At 41.1% G+C, this 22,314-nt stretch overlaps 2 protein-coding genes across 3 annotated transcripts; one reads left to right on the top strand and one right to left on the bottom strand.

The window, feature by feature from the left end:
* Positions 1-5,683: 5,683 nt before the first annotated feature.
* On the top strand, positions 5,684-16,867 carry khdc4 (KH domain containing 4, pre-mRNA splicing factor). The gene is made up of 14 exons (XM_080895495.1): positions 5,684-5,819; positions 6,238-6,421; positions 9,818-9,946; positions 10,049-10,128; positions 10,225-10,277; positions 10,369-10,547; positions 11,557-11,768; positions 12,287-12,347; positions 13,231-13,282; positions 13,672-13,988; positions 14,304-14,450; positions 14,893-15,002; positions 15,096-15,181; positions 16,048-16,867. Exons 1-14 carry the CDS (start codon positions 5,791-5,793, stop codon positions 16,293-16,295), a joined length of 1,887 nt encoding a protein of 628 aa, XP_080751621.1. The 5' UTR covers positions 5,684-5,790; the 3' UTR covers positions 16,296-16,867.
* Positions 16,868-17,010: 143 nt separating this feature from the next.
* Positions 17,011-20,512, bottom strand: LOC308405078 (NADH dehydrogenase [ubiquinone] flavoprotein 1, mitochondrial-like). Of its 2 annotated transcripts, none has more exons than XM_080895496.1 (10): positions 20,310-20,512; positions 19,769-19,854; positions 19,498-19,668; positions 19,210-19,393; positions 18,946-19,135; positions 18,609-18,821; positions 18,352-18,518; positions 18,184-18,265; positions 17,310-17,455; positions 17,011-17,169 (listed from the first exon to the last, which is right to left on the bottom strand). In XM_080895496.1, the coding sequence occupies exons 1-10, from the start codon at positions 20,391-20,393 to the stop codon at positions 17,074-17,076; spliced, it is 1,419 nt and encodes a 472-aa protein (XP_080751622.1). In that variant the 5' UTR covers positions 20,394-20,512; the 3' UTR covers positions 17,011-17,073. The 2 variants fall into 2 exon arrangements, with proteins under 2 accessions (XP_080751622.1, XP_080751623.1); XM_080895497.1 differs by having other exon boundaries at positions 19,769-19,851.
* Positions 20,513-22,314: the final 1,802 nt, after the last annotated feature.

The following is a 22,314-nucleotide window of genomic DNA, read 5'->3' as shown; positions in this document are numbered from 1 at the left end:
TCAATCTGCCCATCTGTTTTCCTTCTCTTAATCACTTTGTGTCCCCTTTACACTTTGCTTTGTCTGCACCTCCATTCCTCTGCATGGCCTCACCTCATGTGATGTTTATCTTTGTAAGTTTCTCATTTTATTTATAACAAAAGGGGTTGGTATTATGACATGTTATCAGCTGTAACATTTATAACACCACAACAGCAGATATCCCTTTCAGGTTGATGATACCCTGCCTGTGATACACACAACCACAAGATTAAAAAAAAAAACCCCAAAAAACTGCTTGTAATTTCTGGTTTGACAGCAAACTGAAACATAGGCACTGACAGTATCTCATTGTTCAACCCAGTCGAAGCCCAACGTGAGGCGCCCTTCTCCTCATCACGTCCCCTGATTTCACATATCTGTGTCAGCCGCCAGGATCAGGCGAGACCCAGGCCTGCGTGCCTTGAAGGCCGGAGGTTAAATCCACCAACATGCACATTACAGTTCACACTTTGCCTCTTACTAGGAAAGGCAGTAAATATGGCATGGATGCCCTGCTCGCTCCTGCTCCCTCTGTTTTCTCTGTGTCTCTTGCTCCCCTGGCTTCTCCTCTCACAGCATACTGCCTGTAAACAGTCGAGTCAGGCGTCAAGACTTGGCTGACCTCTGACTTCTGACACGGCGAACCCTGCAGTTGGTGAGGAACGGATATTTTACATTTCTACAGCTTTTCTTAATCTTGTTTAAATACGTCACATATTGTTTCATTCTTATTTTTATCAGTTAAAAAATATACTTTACCTCAGTGTGCACTTTGTTTTATACTTGTATACATATTTGTATTTATTTGACTCTGAGCTCTGAGCTCTGAACAAGATTTCCTATGTACCAAGACCTAGTGCATGTGTATAAATGGCAAATAAAACTTTCAAGAATTTATAGCATTTGGTTTTATGGGATAGGAATGTATATGAATAATGATCTTTTACATTTTTCAGATAAGAAGAGTGATAATTATTATGCTTTACTGAGCATTTATTTACTAAATAAATACACTTGTGTTCAGCAGAATCAAATATAAAGGTCAAGCTGGATACGTTTGCTTACTGTAAATTTATTTGGCCCAACAGGTTAAAGTAAAACACCAGTATGATAACTATCTAAATGTGACATATAGACCAGCTAATGTAGCTCTAAGTGTCATTGTTAGAATTAGAGTGCCACCTGGAGGTGAAGTGAAAGAAAAAATCAGAGTGAGGGTGAGATCAAGAGTTTGTCTGTGTGGGACAAATCCTTGCCTCAAGAATGAGATTTCCATACCGGATTAAAAGGGTCCCGGGTCCCAGGAGGATGCTGGGGAAAGGGTGGTGTGGAGGCAGGTGATCTGCTGTGGTGACCCTTAAAACAAGCAGCTGAAAGAATAAGATTAAGAAGATGATGTAAAAGAGAAATATAACATATTTATTTTTATTGCAATATTCCTAACATACTTAAAAACATTCTTTCTTAAAACATTTAGTAACTGTGCTTCAATGAATCTCTTTCTTTTTGACTTGCACTCACTTGATTCTGGTGAGACTTGCATGTACTGACTTAAAAGCCAACCAAAATGTGGGACGATGTCTCAATATGTGGGGCAGCGAGACAAGGAGTAAAAATGGTGTTCAGTCCTTCATAAAGTGGGACACCTGGCCACCCTAGGCCTAGTTGCCTGCCACAGCTAAAAAAAACAACCCAAAAAACCCACCTAACTTTGGAGAAGACACCTCGGTTCTTTTTTTCATGGTTTGAAAATTCTTAAAAGTCACAATAAATAAAGAAAGACAGAGGTCCGTGGATTTTAATTGTATTACAGTTTATTTTGGATTCACTTTGCAGGACTCACAGTTCAGCCCACCTTGAACAAAACCTTTTGCTCCTCTCTCTTTTTTTTCTGATTGGCTGCCCCGTGGAAACAGAAAGTTTGAACTGCAGGTGTGTGGGCCGTTGTGAGCTCACAGACAGAGTCTTGTGCCTTAAGTCACCATATTAAGGATATCACCCTCTTCTTGGCAGAGCAAGTAGAAAAAAGGCTGAATTTTTACACTAGTCTGATCATCAACCAGTGTAACAATAAAACCATGTAAGAAAATAAAGGAAAAGCGCCATCGTTCAATTTGAACAATAAAAATCATTATAAAAAAGTACTAAATATCTACTCGTCGTCCAGGCTGATTATTTTAGTTTGACAGGCGGGTTGAAAACTGAGGATGAAAAGGCAGCGATCGAGAGTATATCTATTATTTTATTAAATAAGAAAGCATATCTTTTATCTTCAGGATCAATAACAGACTGTTCCAATGGGCTTGCTAGTTCTACACCAAGACTTAATCATGTCTGTACAAACATCACACTACAGTCATGATGGCTTGGCTGCACCGTGTTACACAACTTATTGTTCCACCCGTCTGTCTTTGCACTGACTGAACTTCCAGCTCGGGTGGCTCATTAAATGACACACCTCAGCAATCAAGTCTATAGCTGTGAGGTCACCTCCTGTCCTGATGGCTTAATGCTGCACAGCAAACTCTGTTCACCTGGTGAAGAAATATGATAAATTTCCAAGGCTCAAAGGTTGACCTCCCTTGTAAGCTTACATGCTTGTTTTTTATCAGTGATAATGACTGACGGTCAGTTAAAACAGTGAACTTTACAAGTTAACAGTTTTAGCATGTAAAGTTTACCCTTACCTAAATCTGCATTTAACAAAAAATCTGCAGCACACTTAAAAGATACAGTTAAATAAATTAAACATATAGTAAAAAGCATGTTAGTTACTATAAAAACACCAAAACCTATCCATGACCTCTACCATAAAAATGATAAAATGATCTTAGGCCCAATAGATAAATGCAAACCAACAATTTCCTGGTATGAAAACATGACACATGTTGATCCTGATCAAACTGAAGAAAGCAGAGTTTAGCAGATAATTTTCAGCACCCTGCACCACAGAGCTACAGAAATACAAGCAGGGCTGCCAGTTGTTCAATCTGTTGATTCATGTTGCCCCCCTGCAAGGTGTTCTCACCTTCCACAGAAACCTGCACCTCCTGGCCCTGTCTCTGAAAACCCAGGGTGGTCAGTAACCGAACACCTGTACCTGCCAGAGTGACTCTCAGTAAGACAGCACAGCTTAAGAGCCAGGAGGCACGATGCCATTGCCTGGCTTAGCCTATAGGGGCAAATGGGGTCTCTGCAAGACTGGGTCTGTTTTGCTTTACAGAACAGACTTGGGGTTTTTAATCTTGGGTCAGTTTAGAAACATTTAATTTTAAGTCTCTTTACAAAACTCACAAACTGGTCCATGTTAGCAGGAACACATTTGTATCATGATAAGCTGGAGAGGACCCAAGTGCAGGACAATGAATGCTGAATAACTTTAAAAAATCACAAGTTTCAATAGCTTTGATAGTAACAGAAAAGTCCAAAAACAAAGCGAGCCAGAGAAAACATGAGGATACAGCAAGTAAAGCAACACAGCAAATTCAGGAACATAAACTGTTTGACAAACACTTTGCTAGTGTTGGGTTAGACCCTGTTTTCCTTCAGCGCAACCTTAATTCTTTGTGGCACAGATTGATTTCTCAGAGATTTCGGTCCATGTTGACATGATTACATCACATAGTTGCTGCAGATTTACTAGATATGCATCCATGATGTAAAACTCCCTTCCCACTACATCCCAAAGTTACTCAACTGGACTGACATCTGTGGAGACTGTGGAGGCTGTTTGAGTACAGTGAACTCATTGTCAAACGCAAGAAAGCAGTTTGAGATGATTTGAGCTTTGTTTCATGGGGTGTGATCCTGCTGGAAATAAACGTTAGCTGATGAGTACACTGTGGTCATAAAAGGAAGGACACAGTGAGCAACAATACTCGTGTAGACTGAGGTGTTTAAAAGATGATCAATTGGTACCAAGGGCCCCCAAATGTGCTGAGAACATATTCTCCACACCACTATATCACCAAGCAACCTAAACTTTTTTTTTTTTCTTTTGCCTGTCCCGTTTAGCTCTTTTGCCATCAGAATTGTTGTCTAAAGGCAAAGAAAGATGCCCAACGGATTTACTTTACCAAATTGACCATCCCAGCCTTGCCATAATGGTCCATTTGATTCACCTTTTATTGTTTATTTTATTTTCACTTACTGAACATGGGACAGACTTGACTGGGGGAAAGAAGGGGAGAAAGAAAGAGGGAAAGAGAAACAGCTGAGAAGAGGGACGGGGGAGAAGGGCAAAAACCAAAAACCAACAGAATGAGCAGAAAAAGAAAAAAAAGAAGAAAAAAACAGTAAGTATTCTTTTAAGCAACCTAAACTGTTGATATAAGACAGGATGGAGCCATGACTTCATGTTTTTTTATGCCAAATTTTGACCCTACCATGAATGTCACAGCAGAAACTAAGGCTCATCAGACCAGGTAGCATTTTTCCAATCTTCTCTGCTCCAGTTTTGATGAGCCTGTGTAAACTGTAGCCTCAGTTTCCTGTTCTTTACTGACAGGAGTGGCACCCAGTGTGCTCTTCTTCTGCTGTAGCTCATCAGCTTCAAGGTTTGCCAGGTTGCTTATGCAGAGATGCTCCTCTGCCTTAGTTGTAATGAGGATTATTTGAGTTACTGTTGCCCTCCTATCAGCTCGAAGCAGTCTATCCAGTCTCCTCTGACCTCTGGCATCAACAAGGCATTTTCACCCACATTTCTCTCCATATTTTCTCATTTTGTCTTTTTGTTGAAAACCATATAAATGATAGTGTGGAAAAACCTCAATAGATCAGATGAGATCAACAAGCATTTTCTTCCCCAATCTGATGCTTGGTTTGAACTTGTCGCCATGTGATTAGCTGATTAAATACTTAAAACAAGGGGTTGAACAAGAGTACATAAAGAAAACACCAGTGTGTTTGGGGCTGATTACACAACAGGACATAGGTGAGGGTGGGGGAAACCAAGACTCATGACAAGAATACCAAAAAAAAAAAAAAAAAGAAAAGAAAAAGACACAGAAACACAGCAGAACATCAATAAAACCAGAAAGCAGAAACCAAAAAGTAGTATTAAACAGAAATACAAAACTGGAAAACCACACCAAATGTGTTTCATTGTCTTTATTATTATTATTATTATTATTATTATTATTATTATTATTATTATTATTATTATTATTATTGCTATCATAGTGCTGTAAGTGTTAAACTTCAAACATTAATCTTATGTATGATCAGTCCATACATATATTTACTGAGTGAACATCATTCATTTGGCTTACTGTCACAGTTTAACCGACAAATTATTCCGCATTTAAAGATGACTGACTGACTATGTTTAAATTTGCGCATTTGAAACCCTAACAGAATTTCAACACAAATCAGTGCAGTAACCTGTGTCCTTTCATTTATGAGGTTTTTCAGTGGATTAAGCAGGAGTACACCTGCTAAAACTCACCTCGTCATGAAGCCTGTCCGGCATCTCAAGGGTTTTCTCTTCACTGGAAACTCTGATATCGCCTCAAGAGACACTGGCCAAGGGTAGCACGACAGGTGAGGAAGAAGCATCCCACCTGAACCTTCTGTTTTTTCCCCCTTTTGAACACACTTGCTGGTGTCTGGCGCCCTCTGGTGGCGTCATTGAGCGAGAACAGCAGTAACCGGAGGCGGAAACGGTGAGACACGAAGCGGCTAGCCATCAGCACAGCTGACTGTACGAGCTGTGCAGAAGTCTGGAGAGATTTTCCTCACGGGGATTTTTTTCTATCTGACGAAACATTGATGTCATTCTGTGGGGCTCAGAGCAGCGGGTAAGCCTTTAAACCCGGACAGTTTTTGTATTTTTATTGTGCTGTTTAGCCGCCGCCTTTATGCTTTCAGATAGCCGGCTAGCTCGCTAACGTTAGCCGCCTTATATAATCATGGCCGTGCTGTCGCGCTGCAGCTGGCGAGCAGCTCATGCTTTTTATCCTGTAGCTACTCAAAAACAAAATATTTTTAAATAATTAATTTCGGTGGCAGAGTGCCTGTGATTGTGACCGCAAACTGAATACAAAGAGGAAAAAACCCTGTTAGACCACAGTTCTGGTTTCCAAAACGTCAACAATAACAGCATTGGGTGTTGTTTGCTTATCCTCACGGTTGAGTTTTTGGGGGTTTGTGGGCTGAAGTGAGGGTTATACAAACTTTTTTGACTAGTTTAATGTTTTTTGTCTTTCTGTGTTCCAGCCGCCGCAGCAAATGGGACCAGCCTGGGCCCGGGTCTGGCTCTGGTGGGATGGGGGAGGCTGAAGCTGCACCCACTGGAGCTCTGGATGCTGCTGCTGCTGTGGCTGCCAAGATTAATGCCATGCTGGTGGCCAAAGGCAAACTCAAACCCTCACAGATAGGCAACCCCGGGCCGCCTGATAAGGTAATGAACAGCATGGCGGTCTTTCTATTAATTACTTTTGTTTTAAAGGCGATTTTATAAATTATTGAATCCGTTGTTGTGCCAAAAAGTGATTTCCAATGTTTCTGTGTATTTTTTATGTGTAATATCTTTAGGCATAGACTTCGGTGAACAGGGCTTACAAAGGGGTTATATATAGAATTTAAAAATTATCTGTTTTTGAAGTATCTTTACAACTCTGTGTTATTGTACTTACATCATAACCAATCTGGTCCTTTATCCCCACTTAAAATATTTTTACAGAACTATTGTAATATTTGCTGCCATTTCTGCTGTGCTCTTGGCCAACTTACTCTTACAAAAGACATATTTAATGTTAATGAGATTTTTTTTTTAACTGCATAAATAAAGGTTATATAAAAGTCACTGCCAAAAACTGATTGCGGCTTCTACTTTGTTGTTTGCGGCTCAAGATGACTTTATGTCATCCATGAGGGATGCATTTGACATGTTTCACATATTATAGCCCAACAAGTTACTTATAGCAGTTTAAATACAAGCAGTCAGTTTTTGGCAAATACCGGAAATCAGTTTTTGGCAGACAATCAGTTTTTGGCACAACACCGTAATAGAGAAGCGTGGTACCCAGACTGCACTATACAAGGCTGTTCCACCCCGAAATTTAATAATTTTGGGTTGGATGTTGTGATTGTTTAACCTCCAGTATGCAAAATACTTTACCCAACATCTTCATACTGTAGGGCCACTGTTATTTTCACTTTTCTCCTGGAGAGATGATGTCTACCTGAAGTCAAATTATTCAACCATTACTCCATAGGGTCCAGTACAGTAATCATTAAACTTTAATAGAGCTTTTTTTATTTATACATTTATGTTCATCACACAAACTCAACAACTCTGTCGCAGCAGTGCTGTGTTGACCTGTGGGTAAAGGTGCAGAACATATCAGCAGGCTATGTTATGAAATGGAAAATGCACTGTGACCTAACACACGCACAATCTGTCATGGTGATCATTTCTTGTAATAAACACCGAGATTCTGTGGGGCGGTATTATCTTCTGTCCTTTCTTAACGGATGTGTTCAATGAGGTAATAAAGGAACCACCTTTTCTTAGTACTTGGAGGGTTCAAGCAATTAGGAAGCTTCCAAAGGAAATTAGACTTTTATAGTTATTCCTATTACCATAAGCCTTATGTGTTCTTCCTGGTGTATCCATACACTTATATATATATATGTGTACATGTGACCAGCACTGACAAAAACATAAGAAAGATATTCATATTCAGATATTATTGGATTTCATAGAAGATAATTAAGAAAACAGGATATTCAAACACGGTGTCTATATAATGACATTTGATTTAAAGCTTTAACTGTATTCCCACATATTTTCTCTCTTGTCCTGCATTTTTACACTTAGACTCCAACATCAAGGTTATAAGATAACATATACCTCTTTTTTCAGCAGGTAAATATATATAAGTAACATGTTATGTATTTCAATAAAATGCAATACAGTGCAATCAAACAAATATCTTAATAACGAAGTAGAAACTAATCTGAAATAAAAAAAACAGTGAAGTAAAATTAGTACATTTTGTTTTTGCATTGCGCATGTACACTTCACCTCCACCAGATGTCACTCTTTACAGTTCCTGCTGGAGGAGGAAATGCTGCTTTTACAGACCTGTAAAATGGCTTTGTAGTGCTTTAGTGATATTGCAGATTAATGAACAGGACCGCTTTATCTTTAATGCTTTAAAGATTTGTTGCATCAACATTGTGACAACAGTATATTTTATTGTTAACTTGTAACTTCAATTTTATATTGAGTCAAAACTTTATTAAATCATTTTTAATTCTCAACACTCAGACGCTAATCCCTTTTTGGCTCCAAAACAATGTGGTTACCCACAGTGGCGAACCCTTGCGAATAAGAGAGCAGCTTAAAATAGTTTTCACTTCAGAGTTATTCCAATTTTATTGAACATTTCTGTAACTGGATTTTCTTAAACACTGCACATATCCAAACTGAAACAAAGAAACACAAACGCCCTTGTTGACAACGTCCTCCTGTTCCACAGTTTGGCTTGAGCTCGGCTGAACAATCATGTCACAATATCACAGTGCGAGTCATTGCCAAATAAAAGGCGGCAACATTTTCATTACCTTGTTTTCAAAGTCTTTGGAAGCCAGAGTCGTAATTGATAATAAAAATCTATCAATTGCCAAATCCTACATGAGTGGAGACACAGGATTATTTTGTTAAGAGTAGAGCTGGGCGATATAAGATTTTTTCATATCACGATATGTTTTTTCATTTCAGGCGATAACGATATCTATCACGATATAAGCCAAATAACTATATTTGTAAGATTTAAATGTGCCGTTGCTCACAAGTAAAATGTGAAATAATTAGCAGCTCGTTTTAATTTAAATATTTATTTCCCATAATAAGTTCAACAGGGTAGATGTACTTAAGGAACATGAGACTTCAGTTTCAGATAAATAAAGGCAAATATTGCAAACTACACAAAACCTGCCGCTAAAGCGTTTAAGTTTCAAAATAGAACAAACGAAACAGACTAAATTGTCAATTCCACTTAGAAACAAAATATTAATTCTAAAAATAAATCTTAGTTTGTTTTACAGAAGAACAGACAAAACTGACTAACTTTTGTCAATATCAAATAAACTGAGAACTAAAAGGAAATTCTCAATCTCTCCTTGTTGTATAGCTTAGCTTTTCAAACAGTTTTAACAGTTACTTTAGTCTGACAAAAGCCGAATGACGAATTAGCGCTTTCAGTCAGAGATTGAGCATGCACCGGTTTATTGTATTTCCAGACTTGCTTTCGGCACAATTTACAGTGCAAGCTACTAAGTTTTTTGTCAGACTTGAAATAGCCGAAATACCTTCACACTACGGAACTTCTATGGCCCTTCTGTTCGACAAGCTCTCCGGCATTGGAACCATCATCGGTTTTTTCTCCGGTAACCTTCGCTCACGCTCTTGGTTGATTTTTCTCTAGTCGGCACACTCATTTCCTTCATTACCTGGGCAGCCCAGCTGGCAGCTTCCCCAACAAATACACATGTGCGCCTTGGCACTTGTGCTGCACGTAACAAGTCACGTGACGTGACGCTGCGGCTGTGATTGGTTCGGCTCTGCGCTACTTAATTTGGATTGGCTGTTCTTTTTTTTAAGAGGCCAAGAGAGATGAGGCCTATCGCAATAGTTTAATTTTTCTATCGAGAAAAAGTTATTTCGCAATACATATCGTTATCGTTCTATCGCCCAGCTCTAGTTAAAATGTATGTTTTAAGTCTCCAGTATAAAATAATGAGCTGTGCCTTGACTGACGCATGCTTCTTGTTCCGTACCCTCTTTCAGGTCCTTGGTGTCGGAAAGCCTCCAGTGCCGCCAAAAGCCAAAGACGACCTGGTGGTAGCTGAAGTTGAGATCAATGACGTCCCAATTAATTGTCGAAATCTCCTGACACGCGGGCAAACGCAGGATGAGGTCAGCAACAATATGGATGATATTTTCAAAAGTTAGGTCTGTTTCTTAGCTAGCGGATTGCTCGTGATGTGGTTTGTAATTTTTAATATGGTTTGTCCACAGATCAGTAAAGTGAGCGGTGCTGCAGTGTCGACCAGAGGCCGTTACATGACAGCAGAGGAGAAGACCAAAGCGCTAACAGGGTGACTGTCTCTCATTTTCACTAACCGAACTGATAGTAGACCCGGTGTTTGATGTTTTTATGTAAACTCGGCCTTGTTTCTGCTCATTCCAATCAGGGATCGACCTCTGTATCTACACGTCCAAGGACAGACAAGAGAGCTTGTTGACAGTAAGTATTCTTTTAAACTTCAGTCAGTCATAAACGTTTGTCTTTGTGTAGCTCGTAATTCGACTGACAGTTTCTTTTCTCCGTTTTCCAGGAGCAGTTAATAGAATCAAGGAGATCATCACAAACGGGGTGGTGAAGGCTGCAACTGCTTCATCATCCTCTCCATCTTTCTCCTCTACTGGGGCTTCAGTCACAGTGTATCAGCAGAACAACCTCCCTGCTCCTTCACTGCCCCCTGTGACCCACCACAAACCACACTTTCAGTCAGGGGTAAGGCAGTTCCCACATGGATGCAGGTCATACTCTCTGTTTCCACCTAATTTTGAAGCACCGATCAGTTTACCAATTGCCTCAATACACTTACTGTTTTTAGAAAAGGTGAGGGGGGTGAGATTATAAATAGTTAGCGTCATATTTAATCAATGCCTTCAAAAGAACAGTAAATAGGTTGCTTTAGATTTTATATACTTCAGAAGTGTAAGACTTGGAAGACTTCAAACATCTAGTGCAGACAAAGAAGCTGCGATTGTTTGAATGAAAAAGACATTTGATTTGATTTGCATCCAACCTTCGGTAGCAGTCGATTTAACAACAGTCTTCACTTGGGGGGGAAAAAAAGGACATTAGTGGTGTGCGATAAATACAGAGGCACTACTGCCAATACCGATGCTTTTTAACTTATAAAGGTAACTTATGTAGGGGAGAGCGGTGTGCCATGATTTATGAGATGAATGGGCATCAGTTTAAAAATCTGAACACCTTTTAATGACCACCAAAATCCCTGTAACTGTTACTTTCTATAATAATTAGTTAACACAACAAAACCTTTCAGCTTTTTGAAACTGGATTTTTTGGAGACCTGGAATGTGAATGTGCCTGTTTTTAAAGGACTTCGGTCAAGTTCTGTTGTTTAAATGTGTTATAGGCTTTAAATAAAACAGGTGATAACACAGAACACAAAAAGTTTCAGACATTTTTCATAGTGCATGTTTGAGATATAGTTTTCTTATTAAAATAAAAAATTTAACACAATTCAGTGGAATACAGTCTGACCTTTTAGGATAGAGTATTGATCCAATAAAAGTGTTTGTCTCGATACTGCCGATATTTGGAATGATCAACCTACCTCTAGACATTCATGAATTTAAAAATGTTTGGAGATATACTGGAACTAATGTCTAAAAAGGGGCATAAATGTAGGGGGGACTGAAAACTGTCAGTATGGTAATGTGTTTAGTCATAGTTACTGCAACCCTTCATATTTTCTTTCATTTCTCAGATGCATTTTGTTCAAGATAAGATCTTTGTGGGCCTGGATCACGCTGTCCCGGGCTTTGCAGTCAAAGAGCGTGTCGAGGGGCCCGGCTGTTCATACTTGCAGCACATCCAGGCTGAGACCGGGGCCAAAGTCTTCCTCAGAGGGAAAGGATCCGGCTGTTTGGAGCCTGCCTCTGGACGAGAGGCCTTTGAACCCATGTACATTTACATCAGGTGGGTATCATCAGTCTTTGTCCATTAAAGGCGGCGCAGGCTAATGAAGCGTTGTCACAACACTGCCACACTCTGGAGTTTTCTGCAGTAGAGCGCAGTCAGAATTTCCAAATTATTATTATTATTATTTTTTTTTTAAGAAAATAAATTAAAAGTAAATGTGATTGATGCTTTTTTTTTTTTACCAGTGCCTGGTGGGATGCTATTCACTATAATGGCCAAAAGGTGGTGGTAATGCAACTACAAACTATTTGCCACCCACTACTAAACAATAACATTAAAAAGTTCTGATTACTGGGTGTTAGAATAATAAGATGGTAAAATAAGATAGTACTGTACAGACACGAAGCCCAAAACTACTTCAACTGTCATATAGTTCTGTGTAAATTTCCTTTAGAAAAATTAAAAAATGAAGTCTGGTGTAAATATGTCACATGCAGCGTCAATAGAGAACAGTGGATTTCAAATATTGGTAGTTTTCCATGATTATGAACTATTTTTGCTGTTTTTCTCTCCAGTCACTCGAAACCTGAAGGACTTGCAGCAGCAAAGACTTTGTGTGAGAACCTGCTTCAGACAGTGAGTACTCCAAGTGTCCATTTTCCCCATTCCAGCTTCAGCAGACAGTCAAGCATTAAAACCAATTTTCAGATGCTCCCTTATCCACAGGGTTGCACAGCAGGTAGCTCTGCATATTTGTTTTGCCGGATATTTACTGCAGACGCCTTTCCTGATGCAACCCCAGAGGGATTTTTGTCTCCTCACGGGATCAAACTGGAGATCTTTTGCTTGTTAGGCAAAGGTGCAAACCCCTACACTGTGGAGTCACTAGACAGTCCCTGAGCATTAATAAATAATAAGTAAGTAATGAGTGGTGGCCTGTCACAGATTAGTTATGAAAAGTGTTTTGTTTCTTTTTTTTTAACAAAACAACTGGAAACACTAATGGTACGAGATCAATATTGCAAATGAACAATTAATTAAATCGCTGGTGGCACTGATGTTTCCACACTGTTAACTGTTGACACTCGCTGGTGATAAAACGAAAATGTTTTTAAACTAAGCAAAGAAACACACACTTCCTTGTGGTTTAAGGGATCACTGATCTCAGCTTCTGCAGATGCGCACATCGGCTACAGAGCTGTAGATAGTGAAGGATTATTTGTGTGCTGCACCACAAGCGGAGACCACAAGTATTTTCTGCAGACACAGCCGTTTTCTTAAAGGTGGAGACTCAAAGGTAGTTTGTGCTGTAAATGTTCGAAGGCGTTTTTGTTGTTGTTGTTTTTTAACTGAATCTTGATAGATCTCGTTCTTTTACAGTTGGTTTTTATGTTTTTTTTTTCTTTTATAATGGTTACATTATGTTGAACTCTTGTCTTTATAGGATGACTTTCAAAGTAAATTTTTTATTTTTTTTAAAACTATTAACAAGATTAAATGCAATGTTCCTCTTTTCTAGGTCCATGCAGAGTATTCTCGCTTCCTTAATCAAATGATGCCAACACCACAAGGTACTCCACAGCTGGTAGTTTTTCTGTAGTTTCTGTTGCTGTACCAAAGCTCTTTTTCTTTAACTGAAAGCTGTAAGATTCTCAGTCTAAGGAGCTTGGAAAGAAAAGCATCTGGACTTCTTTAAGTTGCTTGAAGACGTTTCACCTCTCATCCGAGAAGCTTCTTCAGTTCTGAAACTGAAACTGAAGAAGCTTCTCGGATGAGAGGTGAAACGTCTTCAAGCAACTTAAAGAAGTCCAGACGCTTTTCTTTCCAAGCTCCTTAGACTACGATGACCTGGATGACTGAGAACCTTCACAGACATTCTCAGTCTAACACATCTGTTTATTGACATCTCTGTGAGAGCCTCATTCTAGCTGTTTTGCTTGTTTCTTTTGTTTTTATTCAGGGTTTGGACAGCCGCCAGTAGTGAATGGGATATCTCCTCAACCTCCTTACTACCCCCCTACTGGCTACCAGCAAGGCTACCCACTGCCCGTACCCCCACCTCAGCCTCAGCCTGTCCCTTCACCTTACGCTGTCCCACCTCCTGTGCCGCCAGTGGCTGCCGCTGGTGTTCCCTCTCAGTACCCTCTCCGCCCAGCTCCAGCTCCTATTCCTGCTGCTGTCCCTGTACCTGTACCTGTCCCTATCCCTGCCCCTGTCCCCACTGTAGCTCCTGCACCCACGCCTGCACCAGTACCTGCTCCTGACATCTTGCCACAGGTAGGATTCATTGTAACATGGCCTTAAAACTAAAGCAGGCATCCAGAAACACAAATAAAACAAGACTGTGTAAAATCTTTGACTGTACAACAATCCCATTTTTTTCCTAGGTCCACTTAACTCTTTACCCCTTGAAAGCTAACTAGGAGCAAATCTAAACATCTGACACAATCAAAACTTCTGCACAAAATTAGATCTTTGGATTACTACTTCTTTAATTTTACTTTTATAAACTGTGAAACTCTTGCCAAGGATATGTGTCATAGCAGGCAAATCAGTAACCAGACGATACTGTTGTTTTCGTCTTTTGTGCAGACTCTAGCCCCTCCTGTACGTTTACCTCCCTCTGCTGCAGCACCACCCAAAGTTTCACCTCCTGCTGCCCCAGCCAACCCACCACAGAAAAGACGCTTTACAGAGGAGGTGCCTGACGAGACAGACAGTGGCCTGCTGGGATACCAGGTGATACATTTCTTTTGCATTTTCACCCCCTCATCATTCTCTGGTGTTTTTTTTTTTTTTTAAACACCCCCTATATTTTATTTTCTCCACATCGTGGTCTCCATGTTTGTTTGTTCCCTGTTTGTATGTCGGAGTCCTCATTGTCACGAGTCACCTTCATGAGCCGAGGAAGCACTCTTACCTCTCTTTCCGATTTCTGTCTCCTAACATATCATCTTTGCTCTCTTCAAATGTCTTTTGTACCTTGGTTGAGATAGCTTGGAGAGCTGTTAAAAGTATCTTTCATAGTGGACGGGAAAATATCATTATAATCACAGGTTTGTGGTAAGCTAGCTTTTTTTCACTTTGGTGTTGTAAATAGGTGTGTATTGTTTTTTAGTGTCAGGGCAGGGCTTAGTTGAGGATGTCTCCTAATCGTGCCTGTGTGTTTTTCTGCTCATAGCATGGACCCATTCATATGACTAATTTAGGTGCAGGCTTCTCCATGGGCAGCCCTGAGAATCCAGGATCCCAACCACAGAGTTCCTCCAGCCCGTCGTGTGAGAGGGACAGGTGTGCAGATTTTACACAGGATGTTGTTCAGGTTAATAATATTCACAGGTCAGTGAGAAGAGTTCACTCACTCCCTCTCTTTGTGTTCTCCAGTAAGCAGCTAATGCCTCCACCCCCCTTGGCTGTGAATGGAGCGAGACCCAAGGTGGAAGAGAGAAAAGCACCGCAAGGCCCCGCCGGTAAGGGCGTTATCCTGTGGATTGACAAATCCCTGCCCAAATCCAAATCACGGACTGTGACCCTCTTATAAGCCTGGCCTCAATTTTATTCACAGCCTTAATGTAGAGCTGTAGAGACAAATGTAAATCCTCTCCCTGCCTACTGAAGCTGGATGTCTGTTACATAAACCCCCCAAAAACAGATTTAGTTTCGTTTTTCTATATTTAATATTAAAGCCACTCCTGGTTTTGTGGCTGAGATAAATGCAGCGCCCGCCACAATAAGCCTCAAACGGGCTTTTCCAGGAGTCTGCTGCTGTGACAACACATCTCAAGATAATGAGGCGGAGCTATGACTCAACACCTTTTGTGTGCCTTCAACTCCTTTTTATAAAGGAGTGCGATTATGTCGAGCCGTGACGACATCATCAGTCTGGATTGTCCGACGTTCGTTTTCCTCCCTCGCTAACGAGAATCTCTCCTGTTTTTGTGTTTTTCTCTTTTTCTCTGTGTTTTTCTTCTCTTCCATGTGTCTCCGGTGTGATGATGGATATCGGTTGGGGGTGGGGTACGACTCGTCCTGTGACACCATCTTGCCGCTCGATTGGACGGCCCCTGACACTGTCGCTCCCCACCAACCAATGGCTGCTTTTGAATGGCCGCCACCCCCCCTCCTCAAACCGGCTGACATAAACGTTGATTTACATTTGATCTATTAACTTTTTGTTTCTCCCAACATGTGTTTGAAATAATTACCTTTGACTTGAAATGAGCTGCTGCTGTTGTTGTGTATCTTTTCTCTCTTTCTCCTCTCCACATGTGCTGCCTTTCTCTCGCTCTCTCTCTCTTTTCCTGTTTTTTCTTTTGCTCTCTTCTTCCTCTTTTAGCACCTGCAGTAAAAAGACTGAAAACAGGTTTGGTGGCATACACCGGCGGCTCTTCTGATGAAGAGGAAGACCACCCCACCTCAAAAGCCACCTCAGGGCCAGGTAACCCTGGGGCAGTTCCCCCTACCTCCTCAACTACCACAACCACCTCAGGCTGGGCACAGGGTTATCGCTGCCCTCCTCCACCACTCCCTCGAGCTAAAACACAGCCGCAGCAGCAGTCTATACCTTTCTGGATGGCACCCTAATGCAGAAAAAAAAAAAAAATCTGAACTCACCGAGTGCTTTCTGCTGAGTCTTACAGGATATCCACCCAAACTGAGCCCATCTGTTCTTCACCAGGATGACTCGTAACAGCTCTGTGTTGGTTTCAGGATTTAGCACTTGGGTCTAAATGGACAAGCTAAAGTTTTGTAAAGATTCCCCATTTGTTTGTTTGACTGTCATTAGTCATTGTTCAAAGAAGGACATTTGCCGGAGTGATACTTCAACCTTTAGTCTGGATGTATAGCTGGTCAGTTGAGCAATATTCTGCCTGCCTTCTTGGTCTGAATCGAGGGAAAACCTGCACCAGCTCAGCTGTGTGTCTCTGTGAAATGATAACACAGACTGTAAATCACAGACCAGTTTTCCTTTCATCCTAACACATCTTTTCCTGTTCCCACTCTCTTTTCTTTCCCCAAAGTAAAAACAAAACAAACATCAATCACTTAATCCTTTCTTGATCATCTCCTTTTTTTGTACAGATCAGACTGGACATGTACGCAGTGAAGCATTTGAATTTATTTCTCAAGTTTATGAAATAAAGCTAATTTATTGACGTATGTGTTCATTTCTTTCATTGCGTCGTGCATCAGTTAACTAAGTTGAAGATGTCATTGCTGCTTTTATATCACCAAAGCAGACAGGTTGTCCACACATAGCTTTTGCGATCAGGATAACTTTGATCAATAAGTAATATTTACACTTAAAATAAATGATCTATGGAATGATTTGATGACAGACTGAATGGGAGGCATTTCACTTTCAGATCATCTCGACCTCTGGCGCCCTTGCGGGATTTTTCTTGTTATAGTGAGCAATGCGGCTCTCCATGACAGGCCTGAAGTGGCGGATCAAACCCTGCACACACAAAAGGGAAAAAAAAAAAAGAGGGTAAACGCCCCTGACTCTTCACATTTAGCATTTCTTTTGAAATTGAAGGCTCAGTTTTACTGAACTTGTGCTTAAGTGCTTAAAACGCCTCCAAGAAGAAATCTCACCTGCACAGGCCAAGCAGCTCCGTCCCCGAGAGCACAAATGGTGTGTCCCTCTATCTGCTTACTGAGCTCCCAAATCATGTCAATTTCTGAAACTGCTGCCTCGCCTTGGACAAACCTCCACATCATTTTATCCATCCAGTCCACTCCTGTGGGAGAGGAAGGAGTTGAACAAGCATTATAAAATTACAATTCCTGAAACTTTTAAGCAAAGTTTTACCTCGGAGGAGTTATTATTGACCCTAATCTTAATCCAATTCTAATAAAGACTTAAAAACCTATTTGATATCTTAAAATAACAGTTGTAGCTTCCTTTTGTGTTCTTCACAAACTAATAATCCAAATCCTGAAGCTAATTGATTAAATTACTCACACATTATGACTCTAGCTTTACTAAGACAATGAAACGAATGCTGTTGCACTGTTTGTCCAAATTAATGCAAAAATTATACACATTTAAAAAGGCTTTTTCTAACCGAGATTTACATTACATATGTGCAAATAAAATGCATCAATACAGGCTCAGATTATGATTAATTTGTCATAAAACCTCTGTTTTACCAGTATTATGTTTTCAATCCTTCGATAATTGTGCTCTTACAGGTATATCTTACCTTACCAGAGTGTTTATTTTGCTATAATAACATATTTGAGCACTTATCATACCTATGTACCCTTCAGGCATGTCCTGAGTAGTAAACGCTTCACCTAACCCTGATGTTCTTGTTGACAGTTCACACAAGTGCTTATTATAGCTCAATGAAGAGAGAAGAGCACTGTAAGGAATGTAAGGAGGATGTAAAAAGATTTTAAAGGGTGAGATAATGGATGTTTTAACAGTTACTGCCTGAGCCCAGTGTTGAATGTAGTTCCTTACCCTCCCTGCAGGGGGTGCACTGTCCACAGCTCTCGTGTTTGTAAAACTCAACCAAACGTGCAATGGCTCGGACCACATCGGTCTGCAGAGAAGACGCATCAGTCAGATTTTCTTTCTGCTGTCACTGAGGAGCCTGTGAAATGTGCAATATTTCAGGCAACTGTTTACCGATTTATCCATGACTATGACAGCTGCGGTTCCCAGGGCACTCTCTGCACGAACCAGGTCATCGAAATCCATCAGCACATCATCGCACACATGCCGAGGGATAATGGGAGTGGAGGACCCCCCTGGGATCACTCCTAATAGATTGTCCCAGCCACCTCTCACTCCTCCTGCACCAATCATACGAGAGAAAAGAGGAAAAAAATGTGTAATGTTTCATAAACTCTTCATGGACAGAACTGGATTAAACACACACACACCTGCATGTCTCTCTATCAGCTCTCTCAGAGGAATAGACATCTCTTCCTCCACTGTGCATGGGGTGTTTACGTGACCAGAGATGTTGAACAGCTTCGTCCCAGAGTTCCTCTCCCTCCCAAAGCTGGTGAACCAAGCGCCGCCTCGACGACAGATCGTAGGCGCCACAGCAACTGTCTCCACGTTGGCCACCGTTGTTGGGCATCCAAACACCCCTTTAGGGAGAGAGAAAGAGAGCAGTAAATAACTATAATTAGAATATAACCCTATTTAGCAGTTTCTTAAACCATAATTAGGTGCTGCAGGATATTGGAGGCTGCTGTGGAGAGTTTACCTCACCTATGTCTGCAGGGAAAGGCGGCTTGAGCCGGGGCTTCCCTTGTTTGCCCTCAAGAGACTCGATTAGAGCAGTCTCCTCTCCACAGATGTATGCGCCTGCTCCCCGCATAACAAACACATCAAAGTCATACCCAGAGCCGCAGGCGTTCTTTCCAATCAGCCCTGCTTTGTACGCCTCATTAATGGCCACCTGTTTGAAGAAAACAATTAAGACAAACGCTCTTCATCCACGGACTGTTCGTCACACATCCATCCATACATTACCTGTAGGTTTGATGACTCATTGTAAAACTCCCCTCTAATGTAGATGTACGCGGCACGAGCTCCCATGCCTCTCCCAGCCACCAGACAGCCCTCTATAAGCTTATGGGGGTCATGACGCATTATCTCGCGGTCTTTACATGTCCCAGGCTCCCCCTCGTCAGCATTCACCACCAGATACTTTGGCCTACCACATAGCAAACGCGGAAAGTCACAGACACGCCAACAGATTATTTATTCATGAAACCTTAGCATCATTCGCAGATTGTTTCTGTTCCCTCTTGCTCCTACCTGCCATCGCTGGGTTTGTTCATGAAACTCCACTTCATGCCTGTCGGAAATCCTGCTCCTCCTCTGCCACGAAGCCCCGAGATTTTCACCTCATTCAGGATCCAGTCCTGTCCCTTCAGTATGATCTCCTTGGTCTTATACCAATCTCCTCTTTTTAGCGCTCCTTTGAGTCTGGGAGAAAAAACGGAAGAGAAGAGCAACAGAGAGAGATAAGGTGTTTCTACAGGTCATTAGAGAGTAATGAAGGTGGTTTTACTTCAAATACTTTTACCTCCAGTCATGTCGGCCATATAAGTTAGTAAATATCCGATCTTGGTCACTCAGAGGACCAAATATGGTCTTTTTTGGCTTCACCTGCTGGAAATAAGAAAAGTTGGAAAAAAAAAAAAGGAAAAGGTGTGGCTGAAAAAAGCTGTCAGTCTTTCTGGGTTTGGACATCTGCTGCCTTAAACAACCTGTAATGTTCTACTTCTGAGATTAATGCTGAGGTGATTTGGCGCCATATCAACAAATTAAAATGCCAAACAATACAACTTTTGTGAAGCTTAACATAAGACTACTACTGAATTAAACCCAGGAGTACTTTATAGGACTTTTTAAAATTGCACAACACGCATTCATCTTTGTCTTTTACTGTAAAATCTACAGTAATATTGGGGGGGGGGGGGGGGGGGGGGGGGGGATACACGTTTAAAGACCACAAGTTGCTCTAAAAATCTTAGTGGAACGATCCGGATAATCTTATTTCACTCACAAACGTGCCACTTTCTTCTCTGTGCTGTGTATTGATGTGTGACCGCAGGCCTACATACCTGTGGCTGCGCAGCAGTGCTGTAGGTGAGTCGTGGAGCAACCTGACGCGCCACAGCGCCCCACAGCATCCGCGGAGGCAGCATCCTGCAGGGGGCCCAAGACACCCACCCCCAGCTCACTTTTAAACTGCTTTAAACTCCAAAGCTGCTTCTCCCAGGGTCTACGTTTTCTTAGAAGATCGAGTCGACTTTTAAACCTCGGCTGCCGAAGGAGCTGCAGCCTACGCCTGCTGGTTCAGCTTAATTAAACTAAGAGGATTAGAGACCACGTCACGTCCTGCTCGCGGAAGGTACCCGTTAGGCTATGTTATGCACGCGCACGCACGCACGCACACAGAAACAATTATTGGGTCACCCAAAAACTAATGCTCACTAATATGGAAATTGTCATGCCAGCTGATCAGTGGCCATGAGTACTATTCACAGAGAGTCACTTAGAAGAGTGACGAAACGTTTTCCCCACTGAAAACATTAATTCCAGATGAACAGAATCAACTTTTTGGGATTTCCTTACCTGGCTGATTGAGCGTGCATCGAGACAATTATTGGGTCAGTATCAAAGCCACATCATATCATTTTTATTAAGGGATTTTGTGCACAGTTTACATGGTTATGTACGAATTATTAATCTGAAAGTAAACATGGCCTCCTGGCAAGGTGGTGGGGGGCACCGATTTATTTATACCATCCGTGAGGCCTGCTTTGCCACTTGTCTTGGTATTTTGTGTGCTGGTTGACTGGAAAAGTTTACTGAAACACTTGAGGTGTTATTTCCTTTTAATCTTCTGTGAAAATGCTCCATAGATGATTGAACTTGAACTCGAAACACACAAATGTTACTCACTTTAAGTGCAGCCGAGTTCCACGGTGAGACAGAGCCAGAACAAAATTAGGACCATGAACGCAAACCAGCCACGGTTTATTTTATTATTCACACCTGTGCCTTTCATAGGTCAGAATGACTTCCATGTTAAAGACCTGTTCACTTTTTCCCCCACACCATTTCCAGCTCAATCACTTAAACTAAGAAATAATGGGCTTAAAGTGTTGCGTGCAAGTTTATTTCCCCTGGGTTAGAGTTAGGGGGCAGAAAAAGTGAGCTCAAGTTCAACCTCCATTATGATCCAAAGAAATCATTCAAGCACACAGTCATGGCCACATCTGCACAACTGCTCGTTAACACAAATATCTAGTCAACCAATCACAGTGCAACAACCGTACTAGGAAAACTGAGCAAACCATTGTTGATGGTGCCAGACTGAATATTTGAGAAGCTGCTGATCTGCTGGGATTTTCCCCAACAATCACTTCTTCAGTTTATGAAGAATGATCAGAAAAGAAGAAAATATCCAGCGAGAGGCAGTTCTCTGGAGATTGGCCAGACTGCTTCCAGCCAATACGAAGGCAACATCAACTCAAATAACCACTTGTTACAGCAAAGGAACGCAGAAGCAACACAATTAACTTTGAAGAAAATCGGGGTAAAGCAACAGAAGACCACACTGGGTGCCTCTCTTGTCAGCTAAGAACAGGAAACTAAAGCTACAATTCACACTGATAAGACAAAATTGAACAAGATGAGCAACTGATAAATGTGCAGCAACTATGTAATGGTATAGTGTCAGTATTGAATATGGAGTGTTCCAGTTGTGAATTCAAGAATCAAGACAGTTCTGAAGGTAAAAGGGGGCCCAGCTCAATACTAACAAGGTTTACTTATTAAAGTGGACAGTGAATGTAACAGCCAAGCAAGTAAACATGAGAAATATTTAAAACAAAATATTATGGTAAATGGCCTGTATTTTTATAGCGCTTTACTTAGTCCCTAAGGACCCCAAAGTGCTTTACACTACAATCAGTCATTCACCCATTCACACACACATTCACACACTGGTGATGGCAAGCTACATTGTAGCCAAATCTGCCCTGGGGCGCACTGACAGAGGCGATATTAAAGTAACAATAGCATAAATAATCAATTCGATTCTATAAAATCCAAACAAAA

The sequence above is a fragment of the Rhamphochromis sp. 'chilingali' genome (assembly GCF_963969265.1).
Source record: "Rhamphochromis sp. 'chilingali' genome assembly, chromosome: 11".
Lineage (NCBI taxonomy): Eukaryota > Metazoa > Chordata > Actinopteri > Cichliformes > Cichlidae > Rhamphochromis > Rhamphochromis sp. 'chilingali'.
The sequence above is the reverse complement of the archived record's forward strand: the minus strand, read 5'-3'. Positions and strand labels throughout refer to the sequence as shown.